This window comes from Amblyraja radiata, chromosome 35 (genome assembly GCF_010909765.2).
Source record: "Amblyraja radiata isolate CabotCenter1 chromosome 35, sAmbRad1.1.pri, whole genome shotgun sequence".
In the NCBI taxonomy this organism is placed as follows: Eukaryota; Metazoa; Chordata; class Chondrichthyes; order Rajiformes; family Rajidae; genus Amblyraja; species Amblyraja radiata.
Window position 1 is genome coordinate 16938946 of NC_045990.1, and position 17500 is coordinate 16956445.

Consider the following 17500-nt stretch of genomic DNA (forward strand, 5'->3'; position numbering starts at 1 on the left):
TAGAAACTTACAAAATTCTTAAGGGGTTGGACAGGCTAGATGCAGGAAGATTGTTTCCGATGTTGGGGAAGTCCAGAACAAGGGGTCACAGTTTAAGGATAAGGGGGAAATCTTTTAGGACCGAGATGAGGAAAACATTTTTCACACAGAGAGTGGTGAATCTGTGGAATTCTCTGCCACAGAAGGTAGTTGAGGCCAGTTCATTGGCTATATTTAAGAGGGAGTTAGATGTGGCCCTTGTGGCTAAAGGGATCAGGGGGGTATGGAGAGAAGGCAGGTACAGGATACTGAGTTGGATGATCAGCCATGATCATATTGAATGGCGGTGCAGGCTCGAAGGGCCGAATGGCCTACTCCTGCACCTATTTTCTATGTTTCTATGTTTCTATAACGGCGTTGAAGATTCCCCTTGTTTTGAGGATCATTACCCACTCCTTATCCCATTTTCTTTTAAATCCACCTGACATCCTCGCACTTTGCCTTATTGTAATTTGGTAGAAGCACCAGCGAACATCATTTATCCATGTTAGACACAAAAAGCTGGAGTAACTCTGCGGGAAGAGCAGCATCTCCGGAGAAGTGTCTCGGCCCGAAACGTCACCCATCCCTTCTCTCCAGAGATGCTGCCTGTCCCGCTGAGTTACTCCAGCACTTTGTGTCTATGTTTGGTTTAGACCAGCATCTGCAGTTCCTTCCTACACATCTATCCATGCTAAACACATACCTTGCTTTACATGTTATCCTGTATCTGTACACGGCTCGATTGTAATCATGTATTGTCTTTCCGCTGACTGGTTAGCACGCAACAAAAGCTTTTCACTGTACCTCAGTACACGTGACAGTAAACTAAACTGAATTCAAGAGTTGGCAACTGGTTTTTTTTCTTTAGTTCTTCGACTCGTCTGTTCCAGAACCAAATGAAGGTGTCGGAGACAGATGGCGACATCTTCTCACCGGCAAATCTAAAATAATCTCCCCTACATTTCCAATCAGGCAGTGGCAGAGTTGCTGCCTTACCGTGCCAGAGTCCCAGGTTCGATCCCGACTACGGGCGCTGTCTGTACGGAGTTTGTACATTCTCCCCGTGACCTGCGCAGGTTTTCTCCGCAATCTTCAGTTTCCTCCCTCACTCCAAAGACATACAGGTTTGTAGATTAATTGGCTTGGTATAAATGTAAATTGTCCCTGGTGTGTGTAGGATAGTGTTAGTGTGCGGGGATCGCTGGTTGTTGTGGACTCGGTGGGCCGAAGGGCCTGTTTCCGCGCTGTACCTCACAACTAAACTAAACTAAAATATTCTTCGTAAGATCACACTGGAGCTTTGCCCACACGATAACTTCCTCCGTACTTTGTTGTTACTCAGGAAAGTAAAGGAGGTTGAGGCCTGTTGAGGTCTGAGTCGGAAGCGATGCCTTTCGCTGTTCCTTTGAGCTTCACTGCTGTGTGTACCCAAACATTGGCAGAGTAAAGAGACACTACTATCTAGTGTGTAGGCAGGAACTGAAGATGCTGGTTTAAACCAAAGATAGACACAAAGTGCTGGAGTAAGTCAGCGGGACAGGCAGCATCTCTGGGTTGAAGGAATGGGTGACGTTTCGGGTCGAGACTCTTCTTCAGACTGAGAGTCATTACAAACCCTGCGGCGTCTGGAGACGGTGACTCTGGCATCCCCTCGCTACACCCCCCCCACCACCTCGCCCCCTCTCCTCTGGTCTAGTTCCATTCGTCTGACATGTTCAACAAGACTCGAAAGGCCGAATGGCCTACTCCTGAACCTATTGTCTATTGTCTATTGTCTATTGTCCAAGACCTTTGTTACTCACCCTGATGTGAGTTGGTGTCAACGTTTGATAATGCTCCTGGGAAGAGCGTTATAGATGTATATGACTCCACACACTCACAGTGTCATACAGTGTGGAAACAGGCCCCTCGGCCCAACTTGCCCATGCCGACCAACCTAGTCCCACCTGCTTGCGTTTGGCCCATATCCTTCCAAACCTTCCCTCTGCATATACCCATCCAAATGTGTAGGAAGGAACTGCAGATGCTAGAGTCTGATTTCTTCAGAGACTGAAGAAGGGTTTCGATGCAAAACGTCACCCATTCTTTCTTTCCACAGATGCTGCCTGGCCCGCTGTGACTCCAGCATTTGTGTCTACCTGTCCAAATATCTATATTAAACATTGGGATAGTCCCTGCCTCAACTACCTCCTCCAGCAGCTCGTTCCATACACCCACCACTGTGTGAATAAGAGTTTAAGAAGGAACTGCAGATGCTGGAAAATCGAAGTACACAAAAAGGCTGGATAAACTCAGCGGGTGCAGCAGCATCTATGGAGCGAAGGAAATAGGCAACGTTTCGGCCCGAAACCCTTCCGGGTTTCGACCCGAAACGTTGCCTATTTCCTTTGGGTTTCGGCCCGAAACGTTGCCTATTTCCTTCGCTCCATAGATGCTGCTGCACCCGCTGAGTTTCTCCAGCATTTTTGTCTACCTCTGTGTGAATAAGTTGCCCCTCAGTTTCCTATTAAATCATTGCCCACTCACCATAAACCTACATCCTCTGATCCTTCTCCTCTAATTCCCCACCCTAACATCTATCTAAACCTTCATGAGAGGGATCAGGGGGTACGGAGAGAAGGCAGGTACAGGATACTGAGTTGGATGATCAGCCATGATCATATTGAATGGCGGTGCAGGCTCGAAGGGCCGAATGGCCTACTCCTGCACCTATTTTCTATGTTTCTGTTTCTATGTTTGATGTGGCGTGAGACAATGCTCCAATTCTCAGGCTGGTCCTCTCTAGAACACTTTATACTGTGTCTGAAGAAGGGTCTCGACCCGAAATGCCTCCAGTTCCTTCAGATGCTGCCTGTCCTGCTGAGTTACTGCAGCATTTTGTATCCATCTCACTGCGTTTGAAACCCCATTACAGTCCACAAACTAGAGTTTTGAGACGCTAAAGAAAATCGCTGACAAGGGACAATTATTTTACTTCGACAATTAGGTTTTGATCTATTATTATCATCTGTACTGAGGTAAAGCATAAAGCTTTGTTTTGCCTGCTATCTAATCAGATGATATCGTGCATAAATACAATCAAACCAAACTCAAGTACAATAGGCAGCACGCTGGCTCAGCGGTGGAGTTGTTGCCTTACTGCTCCATCAGCGCCAGAGACCCGGGTTCGATCCTGACTATGGGTGCTGTCTGTACGGAGTTTGTACATTCTCCCCGTGACCTGCGTGGGTTTCCTCCGAGATCTTCAGTTTCCTCCCACACTCCAAAGACGTGCAGGTTTGCAGGTTAATTGGCTTGGTGTAAATGTAGTGTGTGTAGGGCAGTGTTAGTGTGCGGGGATCGCTGGTCGGGGCGGACTCTATGGGCCAAAGAGCTTGTTTCTGCACTGTATCTCTAAACTAAACTAAACTAAACTAAACTAATCTACAATAGGTAAAGCAAATGAGGAAGGTACAGGGTGCAGAACATGGTATTCAATGTTATAGCGCATCAGTTCCACAGACAAAGTCCAATGTCCGCAATGGGGTAGAGGTGAATCGGACAGTACCCTAGCTTATGGAAGGACCGTTCAGAAGCCTGATAACAGAGGGGAAGAAATAAGGAGATTGAAATTTTGCATATTGTCCTTGCATCAAAGGCAAAGCATTTAGTGTGTAATTCAGAAATTAAGGTCAATTAAGAACAGCAAGACCTCAAAACATTATGTTTCACAGATGCAAGGAACTGCAGATGCTGGTTTACCAAAAAAGGCACAGAGTGCTGGAGTAACTAAGCGGACAGTACCCTAGCTCATGGAAGGTGCGTCAGAAACCTGATAACAGAGGGGAAGAAGCTGTTCCTGACAAAGACACAAAATGCCGGAGTAACTCAGCGGGACAGACAGCATCTCTGGAGAGAAGGAATAGGTGACGTTTCGGGTCGAGACCCTTCAAACTGAGAGTCAGGGGAGTCCCCGGGTGCTGTCTGTACGGAGTTTGTACATTCTATCCGTGACCACGTGGATTTCCTCAGAGATCTTCAGTTTCCTCCCACACTCCAAAGACGTACAAGTTTGTAGGTTAATTGGCTTGGTGTAACTGCAAAATCGTCCCTAGTGTGTGTAGGACAGTGTTAATGTGCGGGGATCGCTGGTTGGTGCGGACTCGGTGGGCCGAAGGGCCTGTTTCCACGCTGTACCTCTAAACCAAACTAAACTAAACTAAAATGGACAAGACCTTTCATTTAAATAGCATCTTACTGCCTCCTTGAGTTTCTCTCGAAAAGCTCAATAGTCAATGGTTAATGGTTCATCGTCTATTCAATCGTGTCTGATCCATCTCTCCCTCTCAACCCCATTCTCCTGCCTTCTCCCCGTAACCCCTGACACCCGTACTAATCAACAATCTATCATTCTCCGCCTTAAAAATACCCAATGCGTGGCCTCCACAGCCTTCTGTGGCAATGAAATCCACAGATTCACCACCCTCTGACTAAAGAAAACCCTTCTCTCCTTTCTAAAGGTACGTCCTTTTAGTCTGAGGCTGTGACCTCTGGTCCTAGACTCTCCCACTAGTGGAAGCATCCTCTCCACATCAACAATCTATCAATTTCTGCCTTTAAAAAAAAATGGTTTTGGCCTCCACAGCCGTCTCGTTGGCCAAAGTGCTTTACATTTGTTATAAGAATAGCACAACAAAACAGACTACATACATATATACATATATACATGTAGCCCTCACTCAGAGGACGTCAGGAAAGGCTTGGGAGTATAGATAAGTCTTTAGTCTTGACTTAAAAGAGTCGATGGAGGGGGCAGTTCTGATGGGAAGGGGGATGCTGTTCCACAGTCTAGGAGCTGCAACCGCAAAGGCACGGTCGCCCCTGAGCTTATGCCTAGACCGTGGGATATTCAGCAACCCCAAGTCGGCCGATCTGAGGGGCCTGGAGGTGGAGTGGTGGGTGAGAAGACTTTTTATGTAGGAGGGGGCAAGCCCATTGAGGGCTTTGTAGACATGGAGGAGAATCTTGAAGTTTATACGGAACCGCACAGGGAGCCGGTGGTGAGATGCCAGGATCGGGGTGATGTGGTCCCTTTTTCGGGTGCCCGTCAGGAGTCTCGCTGCGGCGTTTTGGACCAGTTGCAGGCGGGACAGGGAAGATTGGCTGATGCCAGTGTAAAGAGAGTTGCAGTAATCTAGGCGGGAGGAGATGAATATGTGGATGATCTTTTCCAGGTCATCAAACTGGAGGAATTGTTTTATTTATTAAAGGTTTAAACAGGTGCGCTCTGACCTCCCCTTTGGTGCTCAGCTCAAAGTCCTGGCCTCAATTAACATTGTGAAAACAGATTATCAGATCATTGTCATATTACTGCTTGCGGGTGATAACCAAATTGGCCGTTCCCTACGTTACAGCCACGAGGACCCTTCAGATCCACTTCACAGGCTGTGAAGCACATTGGATGGTCTTGAAAGAGATGTAACAGGGACCAGCGACATGAAAGTCTTTCTCTCTGAAGAGCACTCACTCACTGCTGTTCACGGGGGTAGATAGATGCCAGCAAGGTCTCGCCACCAGCGGAGAATGAGGCACCAGAAAATCCCTCCTTGGTGGCCGCTCGCAGTTTAAGGCAGGTGGGAGCGTGCGGCAAGAAAGGATGTCACCATGGAGTTCCAGCTGTCGAATGGCAGGACTTCAATGCACCAACAATCTTTGATGGCTCATCCAATTTGGACAGCCCGCCTCATTTCTATAAAGTCCAGCTAGAATGAGCAGTAGCCAACAAAAGGACATCATCTGATGCCTGGAGCTGCGAGCGTCATCCGTGCTTGGAACTGAATCCCATCGTCGGCAGTGATCAGAGGCCCAATCCCCGTCCGTCTTTGATCCGGCTTGGCTGGGGATGGGTGGCATCTCACCAGGCAAGCCGTGGGCACAAACATGCCTGAGCCCAATGCCGAGACTGCCTCAAGCGGTGAAGCAGGATAGAGGGCCGTTCAACAAGCTCATCGGGAAGGCTGGCTCCTTCCTGGGGGCAGAGTTGGAGTTGGATTCACTGGAGGTGGTGGTGGCCTTGGAGGGGAAGATGCTGCTCAAACTGCGGAGCATCCTGGACAATACAGCTCACCCTCTCCATGACACACTGAGGAGCACCTTCAGCAACAGACTGGTCCAGGGGTAGCGAACCTTTTCAAGTTAGAATGCCACATTAGGTTAGCTGTAATCTAACAAGGCCGCATCCAAGAAACGTCAACTAGATATACTTCAAAATGTACATTCATTTGTGAAAATCGAACTATTATGTACTAACTTCAAGAAAATGGAAGCATTTTGTTCATTCTAAAGATAGACAAACAAAAATGCTGGAGAAACTCAGCGGGTGAGGCAGCATCAATGGAGCGAAGGAAATAGGCAACGTTTCGGGTCGAATACCCTTCTTCAGACTCGAAAGTTAATTCTAAAGTTAACTAACCTTCAATGACTTTGTTGTGACTGCTTTTAGTGGGAAAGCGTTTGAATATTTGGTTGCAACATAGAAGTACGCAGTTTCGGCTGATCTTCTAGATGGGTATCCGTCATCTGTGGCCTTAAGGGAGTCTTGATTTGGGTTAGGTCGGAGAATGCAGATTCGCAGCAATAAGTGGTTGAAAAGCAAGAAAGCATTTTTCGTGCGGGGAGGATTATTTCGTTGACTCTTTGGTATTTTAAATACGTTCATTTTAAGATAATAAAAGACGAACAGAAACATATTAATAAAAACTAAAAAGATTTGTTCTGCAAAATTTGGATTCATTCAGAAGGCCGCACTTAATGGCCTAGAAGGCTGCATGTTCCCCACCCCTGGACTGGTCCCGCCAAGATGCAGCACAGAACGCCACAGGAGACCCTTCTTCCCTGTGGCTATCAAACTGTACAACTCCTCCCCCTTCTGTCGTGCGGTAGACTGACTCCCCTCCCCCCCCCCCACCCCCCCTCCCCGCCCTCAGACCTCTCCCAGTCTTTGCACACCCCCAATCCTTTCCACTCATCATTTTAATTTCAGGTTTCATGTACTTTGTGTTTTATAGAAACATAGAAACATAGAAAAGAGGTGCAGGAGTAGGCCATTCGGCCCTTCGAGCCTGCACCGCCATTCAATATGATCATGGCTGATCATCCAACTCAGTATCCTGTACCTGCCTTCTCCCCATACCCCCTGATCCCTTTAGCCACAAGGGCCACATCTAACTCCCTCTTAAATATAGCCAATGAACTGGCCTCAACTACCTTCTGTGGCAGAGAATTCCACAGATTCACCACTCTCTGTGTGAAATTTTTTTTCCCCATCTCGGTCCTAAAAGATTTCCCCCTTATCCTTAAACTGTGACCCCTTGTTCTGGACTTCCCCAACATCGGGAACAATCTTCCTGCATCTAGCCTGTCCAACCCCTTAAGAATTTTGTAAGTTTCTATAAGATGCCCCCTCAATCTCCTAAATCATAAGCAAGAGGAATGTCCTCTTCCACTGAGGAGAAGATTTATGAAGATGTTGCCAGGACCTGAGGGCTTGTGCTACAGGGAGAAGTTGGTCAGGCTGGGACTATATTCCTTGGAGAGCAAGAGACAAGAGGGGTGATCTTACAGAGGTGTATAAAATCACGAGGGGGATAGACAGTGGAGCACATAGTCACCAGTTGCCCCAAACACCGGCCACCGAATGGTGAACGAGGTCTGATAGACCTGGACGATGACAAGTTGTCCTGGCTCGCCTCAACGGAGCTGCAGGTCTAAAAGACATACGGCAGAAGAAGCAGAAGAAGAAGGGGATAGATAGGATGAATGCAGAGAGTTTGTCTTAGGGTAGGGAAATTGGGAACCAGGGGGCCTTTGTTTAAGGTGAGAAAGATTTAATAGAAAGCAGAGAGGCAACTTTTTCCACACAACTATGGAACGAGCTGCCAGAGGAGGTACTGTAGGTGAGGCAGGTAAGATTTAAAAGATATTTGGGCAGGTATATGAATAGGTAAGGTTTAGAGACGATATGGATCAAACAGGGAAAAATGGGACTAGCATAGATGGGGCATCTTGGATGTGTTGGGCTGAAGGACCTGTTTCCGTGCTGTGTGATTCTAGTATTTCCTAAACAGCAGAGCTTCAACGCATTGAGTAGAGACTGTTCAATGAGAGGATACTCCCAAACTTGGCCTTGCCTCCCTGTCCAATTTATCCAAGCATGGAACCAGGTATCTTGAAGAGAGTTGACCAACATTTGGCTTGGCTAGTGGGAGCCCTTTGCATCCATGCAAATATCGTAGCAGATGGCAGAACGTGTCAGCAACATCGAGGTGGTGTTCCAGGTCCAGGGTCAAACTGGAGAAAATGGCCGTTTGGAAAGAAGATTTGACCCAGATGGACCATTTCCTGATGGGTTTGGAAACGGTGGGTTGAGGACAGCTGTTCACCTTATGGGCAGATCGAGTCATGGAGACTTTAGAGTGATACAGTGTGGAAACAGGCCCAACTTGCCCATACTGGCCAACGTGTCCCAACAACACTAGTACCACCTTCCTGTATCTGGCCCATATCCCTCCAGACCTGTCCTATCCATGTACCTGTCTAACTGTTTCTTAAACGCTGGGATAGTCCCAATCTCAACTACCTTCTCTGGCAGCTTGTTCCATACACCCACCACCCTTTGTGTGAAAAAGTTACCCCTCAGATTCCTATTAAATCTTTTCCCCTTCACCTTGGACTTATGTACTCTGGTCCTCGATTCCCCTACTCTGGGCAAGAGACTCTGTGCATCTATTCCTCTCATGGTTTTATACACCTCTATAAGACCTCTATGAGATGTCTGAGGAAGGGAGGCATGAAGACTCGATGGGATGGGATGGTGAGGAGACGAGGGGAGAGATGTTTTAGGGAGGGCTTAAGATGATAACATTCACAGGCCTTGAGGGTGGTAGAATCAGAGTGAATCGGGACTTTGAAAGAGAATTGGACATGAGAGGAATTTTTCTTGAGGCAGCAGGGTGATGCCATCGGGTTCGACATCCATACGTGCCCGCCCTAAAAGGGGCGCATGCTGCGGGTTGGCGCCAAGCTGCGGCACGAATAATAATCCTGGCACTGGGATAGGACCAGTGCAATACTGTTGACGGTCCATATCTGGAATGAGCTGCCAGAGGAAGCTCTAAAATCTTATAGATTTCTGACTTTTAAAGGACATCTGGACAGATTTTGTGGATAGGAAGGGTTTAGAGGGCAATGGGCCAATTGCATGCAAGGACTAGATGGGCCGAACGACCTGTTTCCTGCCGTACAGCTCTATGACTCTGGGATGGGATTGCTTTGTGAGAAGCTAGCAGCAAGTCAATGGCACGAATGTCCTCATTCCATGCCATGGTGACTCGATGGCATCGTCCACTCCCCAGCACTTTACATTAGTGCTCATAGAAACATAGACTATAGGTGCAGGAGTAGGCCATTCGGCCCTTCGAGCCAGCACTGCCATTCAATATGATTATGGCTGATCATCCCCAATCAGTACCCCATTCCTGCTTTCTCCCCATATCCCTTGATTCCGTTAGCCCTAAGAGCTATATCCAACACTCTCTTGCTAACATCCAGTGAATTAGCCTCCACTGCCTTCTGTGGCAGAGAATTCCACAGATTCACAACTCTCTGGGTGAAAACGTTTTTCCACATCTCAGTCCAAAATGGCCGACCCCTTATTCTTAAACTTTGACCCCTGATTCTGGACTCCCCCGACATCGGGGACATTTATCCTGCATCCAGCCTGTCCAGTCCCTTAAGAATCTTACATGTTTCTATAAGATCCCCTCTCATCCTAAATTCCAGTAAATATAAGCCTAGTCGAGCCATCATCATGGATCATCTTGGACCTGGGCCTCTGGAGAGTGGGCTCCCATGGGAATGGTGAAGGGCGGGCAATGGCAGAAGAGTGAACATGTAGGCTAGGTAGCGTTGGGCAGAGACAGACATTCGATCAGCACAGGAGCGGCCCCACACTCCTCCTGCCTTTAGCTGACTGGAGACTGGCTCAGAGAGTCCGACATCTTGTACAACACCAATGTGTCGGGAGAGGCACTCACAACATGGATCACCCTCAATGCTGAATCAAACCCTTCCTGATCAGGAGGAACACTAAAACCAGGGACTCTAATGGAGTCTCTCTCTTTCACTGAGCAAGCAAAATATGTTGTTAAATATATATATATGTCTAATTAAATACACACACACACACACACACACACACACACACACACACACACACACACACACACACACACACACACACACACACACACACACATATATATATATTTAAAGATATTTAAAATATATATTTATAAAAATAACATATTTAATAATATATAGTACAATAACATAGTATAATAATATAATAATAATATATATTTAATAAATTATTTATATGTATAAATATTTTATTAAATATGTTATTATATATATAGATGATAAATAGAACAATTAAATATATAGATGAATGGTTTATCAATATATATAATTAATATACATATTAAAAAACATGAATCTATATATAACCGTTAAACTGTTATGTTTATACATAACAATATACACATACGTAACAATATATATATATAGTATATACTGTTATGTATAAATGAGAAAAAACAATATGAACTGTTAATATATCATTTATATATCTATATATATATTAACGGTGTTATATATATATATATATATATATAAATGATATATTAACAGTTCATATCATTTATATATAACAATGTATCTATATTAATGATTTTCTAGTTCAGTTTCATATATGTGTGTGTATATAAATATAATATAACATTTTTGTTATTAATAGATTGATGCTATAAATATAAATGCTTTATATTTGATCCAGATAAGCCATTAATATATTATTTTTTATATAAAACCATTTATCTATATATATATATCATTATAAATACATGATATACTATTAATATATCATATAAAGCTGTTAATATATATATATATATCATCAATATATTGTTTATATACTTAAAACTGTTAAACTCTATATATTGTTATGTATAAACAATATACACTGTATTATATATTGTTTATCATATAATATATATATACATATATACACATATATATATATATGTATGTGTGTGTGTGTGTATATATATGTGTGTGTGTGTATATGTGTGTGTGTATATATATGTGTGTGTGTGTGTGTGTGTGTGTGTGTGTGTGTGTGTGTGTGTGTGTGTGTGTGTGTGTGTGTGTATATATACAAAATGTGTGTGTGTGTGTGTGTGTGTGTGTGTGTGTGTGTGTGTGTGTGTGTGTGTGTATATATATACAAAATGTGTGTGTGTGTGTATATATATACAAAATGTGTGTGTGTGTATATATATATATGTGTGTGTGTGTGTGCATAACAGTTTCATATATATAAATAACATTACCAGTTTATATCAATTATATATATATATATATTTATCGATATATATATATATGAGAGAGAGATCATTATATCGAGTACACTTTAATTTATTTTTTAATAAATATAAACTGAACTGGAACCATTAATATATATTTATACATATATATGTATCTATATATATAAAGTTTTTCTAGTTCAGTTTATATTTGTAAATATATATAAATTAAATTGAACTAGAAACCGGGTACAGAAAAGTGGGAAATCAAATCTTTACAAAAATAATAAAAGTCTGTTTTTTGCGCTCAGTTTATTTAACGGTGAAGATTTTTTGGCTTTTTCCACACGCGGAACAGATGGCCCAACCTTGTCCCAGCCAATAGGTCCCTGGATTTGGTGCCTTTCGGAGCAACAAGCTACGAGGCATCAATCAGTCAGCGTAGAAAAACGCCACAGATCAATAAATTGCCACCGTGCTTGCGGCACAGGCCAAAGCCTTCAAAGGATCTGGTGCTAGAAAGCAGGACGCAGACCCTCACTGGCTAAACGCTCTCCTTCCCTAGTCGCTTTGTCCATTTCTCTCTTCCCTTTGTTAAAGGCCAGTTTCTGAGCTCGAACCCTCTTCGGAGAAACTAAAGGCAGTTTCTGCTGGACATGGGTCATTTCCACACCGATAATGCCCATCCACTATTACACTAAAGAATGCCAGCCTTAAGTCGCAGTTCATCTTTGTCAGCCAAGCGATCCAGCACTCTTGCCCAATCTATCTGCTTAACTCTTTGTCTCCCCGATCTCTCTTGTGCAGGCAGCGGCTGTTTTTTTTATCCTTGTGTAGACTCAGAAAGGCAGCCAGCATCATCGAAGACCCACACCACCCTGGCCACTCTCTCATCTCACTGCTACCATCGGGGGAACAGGGACAGCAGCCTAAAAACCGTGACCTCCAGGTTCAGGATCAGCTTCTTCCCAGCAACTAAAGGCCTCTTGAACACGACACAACACTAACCTCAGCAACTGTGATCAACCACAGATTTTTTTGTTTGGTCCCACGACAGACTTTGGTTCGTTATGGTCTGGTTTGCAAGTAGTACTAATTATGAATCAATTTAATTTAGTTTAAATACATTTTGTTGGGTAGTGTTAGTGTGCGGGGATCGCTGGTCGGCATGGACTCGGTGGGCCGAAGGGCCTGTTTCCACGCTGTATCTCTTTAGTTTAGAAACGCAGCCCTTTGGCACACTGAGTCCGTGCCGACCAGCGATCCCCGCACATTAACACTATCCTACACCCACTAGGGACAATTTACACAATCTTTACCAAAGCCAATTAACCTACAAATCTGTACGGATCTGCAATGTGGGAGGAAACCGGAGCACCCAGAGAAAACCCACACAGGTCACGGGTATGATGTCTGTACAGACAGCAGCGGCAGTCAAGATGGAACCCGGGTCTCTGGCGCTGTGAGGCAGCAACTCTACCGCTGCGCCACCACTGTATTGTTGAATATTGCAGATTTATTTGTGTGTTCTTGCGTCTAAATGGCAAAGCATTCGTTAAGCTGCAGCTAGTAAAAATCTCATTGTTCTGTTGCGGTAGATTTGGCAATTCTACACTCTTGAAAGTAACATGTTCAGGTAACCCATATTTGTGAACCTCAGTGTTAAGTTTCCATTGTGGTACGAGTGTATCTGACTACAAATTCGACTTGACTTGTTAAACAGGTTACCCATCATATTCTGTCAGACGGAGTGTATATCTTGTAATTTCTATTTGCATACCTAGCCACGCTGACCTGGAAAATAATTGACTCTTATGCATCATAGACTCAGCCTTAAACCATTACATGCATACACAAAATGCTGGAGTAACTCAGCGGGCCAGGCAGTATCTTTGGATAGCAGGAACGGGTGATGTTTAGGGTCGAGACCCAGAATGTCACCTATTCCTTCTCTCCAGAGATGCTGCCTGTCCCGCTGAGTTACTCCAGCATTTTGTGTCTATCTTCAGTGTAAACCAGCATCTGCAGTTCCTTCATACACATCCACACACAGTTTGCCTGCTTGCTTTGGACGTACAGGAAAGATTCATCCTTTTGCCAGCCCCCATCGATTCACACCGCACAACTCAAGTTTCGCAGAAAATGGAAAGGAGCATTGATTAAACTGAAGTATCGATTTGAGCTCCACTAATCTAAACTAAGTATTGCGTAGGAAGGAACTGCAGATGAACCGAAGATAGACTCAAAAAGCTGGAGTAACTCAGCGGGTCAGGCAGCATCTCTGGAGAGAAGGAATGGGTGACGTTTTGGGTCTGAGGATGTGTCTCGACCCGAAACGTCACCTATTCCTTTTCTCCAGAGATGCCTTTTCGCCTGTCCCGCAGAGTTGCTTCAGTTTTTTTGTGTGTATAAACTAAACATTGATCAATTAGTTCCAACAATATTCTGCTTATTATCCTGCAGAATGAAATATTTGCCTAAGTGAAAAACAGGTTCTGTGGTGAAGTCTCACAGCAGGGTGACAGTATATTTGTCCCAGTGAGTTCACACCGACTAAATCACTAATCCCATTTTATTCTCACCATCTTCTCGTCAACTCGGCTCACAAGCCGCCCATCACCGACTACACGCTAATTCGCCCGCCGACCCGCACGTCTTCGAGGCTGTGGCAGAGCGCTGAGGCAGCAGCTGCCGTCACGGGGAGAACTTGCAAACTCCGCGCGGACAGCAGCGGAGGTCAGGGGGTGAACCCAGGCTGCCTGAAGCGAGGGGCAACGGCTCTGTGCCGCTGTGCCACCTGCTTTGGCAAGGCCAAGGGAAGGGAAGAAGGTGCCCACAATAAAAGCGGACGGGCAGAGCAGTGAGCAAATTGACAATGTGACAATACAGGCTCAAGCGGGGATAAGGTCTAACACAAAATCAGCACCAACAAACCAGGCTTCTGAGTGTGCGTGAGTGAGTAGGTTGGTTCTCTATGTGACTCGAGAGCACTAGAGTTAAACGAGAACTGTGGATAAACTGCCCTCCTGGTTTGGCCTCCTCTAAACATTGCCGTCAGCTTTCTCCCGCACGTTACGGTTCTGACCTGGGGGACGGAACATCTCGGCCATTTTAGCAACAGCATCAGAGGAGTAAAACAGGCTGAAGGGAAAGAACCAGCAGCCTGCTTCACACACGCACAAACCTGCTCAATCCCACACTTCTATCAACAGGCATCACATCGTGTAACCTCAGGGCCTGACATTCACACACAATAAACCCAGAATTTGATTACTCCGAGACCGTTTCAACTGATCGAGGCTGCGATAGGTGCAGAATTATTTTGCTCTCGTGTTAGACAGTAGCATCTCGGACAGTCGGGTAATTTCGAGGGACTTCCAAAGTAAAATCCAGCTGATGAAACAGGTTCAACCAGGCATCATAGAAATCGCGAAACACCATTGCTGGGCAAGACGTCTGTGAACAAAGTGGGCATCAGTAATGGTTGCTGATGTCTCCCTCTAAGGTAGGAACAAATATAAACGGGATCTTCGGCCTTCAGGGGTAACCAACTAAAGATTGTTCTCAGCCACGGTGCCGGTGGTTGACAGATTGCCAATAAAGAATTGGATCGAGAGAGAGAGAGAGACGGAGACATATCTAGTTCTGCATTTCCCCTGCAATTCTAGTTACAGTACAGGCTTATGACCAAGACAACCTTTTGCAAATGGCATAACCTTTAGCTGCTGCCTGCCCTAGTTAGTAGCATGTCTGACCGCTGCTATTAGCATCGCCAGTCAATCTGTTGCAGACATCTGCGGAAGGCTTGTAATGAGGATTTTCCTTCTGGGTTTGACCATTGCGTTTCGGCGCTGCCTGCATCGAGAGGCATGAAATTGGAGTCAGGCTCCGTCGAATTTCGACCGGTTCTATTTACCCCCCCCCCCCCCCCACCTTCTCATCGCAGAGTTAAGAGTTACTTACCAATGTTACTCAAGGCTGCCTTAGGAGTCAGTGCTGGGATTAACTCCCTGCACTTGATCCCAATGCAGGCCAACAATGTCTCTCGTTGCCCAGATCTGTAAATACTCACTTACATCAACAATAATGCCTTAACAAACAACATCCCAATCATTTTGCAAAGTCCGTCCGCACCAGATATGTAGAATGATAAATATTCATAATGCCTTAATGTACTTGCAGAATGTTTCGTGGAACATTTGTACGCCGACTGTAATCTCCCATTTTTCTTTGTGCGGGAGAAGTGTATTTTATACATTGCAGGCCACCCCGATAAAAGTGGCCAGCAATTGTACACATGCCCTAACCATGAAAGAGAAAGATCCCAAATATTGATACTGTGATTTGGATTAGATACAGCGTGTGCCTAGGGCAGTGCGTGCATCGTTACAAGATGTTCCCTTATTTTCCCCTTCCAGCGGGAACACTTTATATCAGCCGGCACTGGGTGCTCATAACATTACCACGCGCACAATCGGAATTATTTCCGTGGCAAGAGATTTCAATTTAGATTGCACAGCCTGGCTATTTACTAGTTACTCTCCACTCTAATCGAGTTGTTGCAAGGGGAGAGAAAAAATTGGCTCAAACCGGACGGCCTAAGTCGCCGATACTTGGCTCAGCCGCTGCCTCGTTCGGCCCTGTGACAAAGGCCATGATTCGAAGCCTGAAGAGGTACCACGGCAAATAGCTGACACTCACACACACACAAGCCTCGGATAAAGACGAGGCAAGGACTGACAGGCCGCTCCTTATTCAAGCGAGGCACATGAAGCAGAGATAAGACTGCATAGTTTGACACTTCACATGCAAAAGATATATCGAGCTTCCCGTGTCCTCTCCCAATCAATTAATCCAATTAAATATATTTTTATTTCAAATTCCATTCATCCTCCCTCTGACCTGCAGGCTTCCAAAGATACCAGCGTAGTTTTTTAAAAATAATATGACTTTAAACAAAAAATAAAATTCAGGAACAATTATACCGCAGAGACCGACTGTTCAAGAGGGGAGAGAAAAATTGTGTTGTATTAAATAAGGATTATATTTAAATGTATGTTAGTTTTGAAACCAACTGTGTGTACAGTACACTCAGGATTGTGGCAGGATAGTTCACATTCAATTAAAATTTAAATCCTTCAGCTCCTGGCAACTGTGATCACAATGAATCATATTTATCAGAAACAATTTAATTTATGGTCAACACAATTTTTTTCCCCCAAAATTATACATTTAGCTGAAAGCAAATTGGGAAATTTAAGCCATCGCAAATCGCCTTGAAATGAGTTAAACATAATGGTCAAAATGGAAGAGGGTCATTTTTAAAAATGTGATTCCCTTTAGTTCGGCATTTCCTTTTATTTTTAACAAGAAGATTTTTTTGTTGTCGTTTGCGCTCGGGATGTTTGTCAGTCCGAGGCTAATCGAGATTTCTCTCTGCGTTTAAAAATAAATAAATAAATGAATGAAAATGGGAATTGTCCAAATCATGGCTGGTCTGTCCCGCAAATTGGCCAAATGCAAAAAGCAAGGGGTGCAATGGGAGAGAGCATGCAGATGTAAACAACAGAAGCAAATGGGCAACTTACCGGGGTTGTGCACAAAATAGGCCAAGTATAAGTCAAGCTCTTTGACGGAAACTCCAATGTGATGAGGTTGGACGCACAGGCCATGGTTACTGCACTGTGGTGATTTCACCAGACGTTCACCATCAGTACTTTCTAAGGGAGTCCCCTTGAACAGTATGACCATTACTAGGTCTAACCTCCACACCTTATCAGCCTGCCTCAAGCAATCGATGCGCCGGATTTTGCCTTTCTGGTCGGGGTTGGAGAGAACACAGCAAGGAGCTTTCTTCCCGGTGATGGTGAGCACGAAATCCTCACGGAATTCGGGCCGGATGTCTTTCCGCAGTTTCGCCAGGAGCCGGGACGCCCACTTCTGCTTGATTTCGGGCTTCTCTCCGAGGAGCTCGTCCTTGACCACCCTCTCCTCGTCCTTGGACATCCGCTTCTCGTGCTTCTTGAAGTACTTGCGCTTGCGGGCTTGCAGGTTGAACCAGGTGTAGGAGAAAGCGC

At 45.0% G+C, this 17500-nt stretch overlaps 1 protein-coding gene across 7 annotated transcripts in view; it reads right to left on the bottom strand.

Annotated features, from left to right (window-relative positions):
• Positions 1-16793: 16793 nt before the first annotated feature.
• Positions 16794-17500, bottom strand: part of LOC116991815 (nuclear factor 1 X-type-like) — a 100186-nt gene continuing 99479 nt past the window's right edge. For 5 of the 7 annotated variants that reach the window (XM_033050779.1, XM_033050778.1, XM_033050780.1 and 2 more), the window contains one exon: positions 16851-17500. This exon is cut by the window's right edge and continues 43 nt beyond it. In XM_033050779.1, the coding sequence (XP_032906670.1) occupies positions 16866-17500 (635 nt within the window). In that variant the 3' untranslated portion in view covers positions 16851-16865. The other 2 variants (XM_033050783.1, XM_033050776.1) reach the window with 2 other exon arrangements.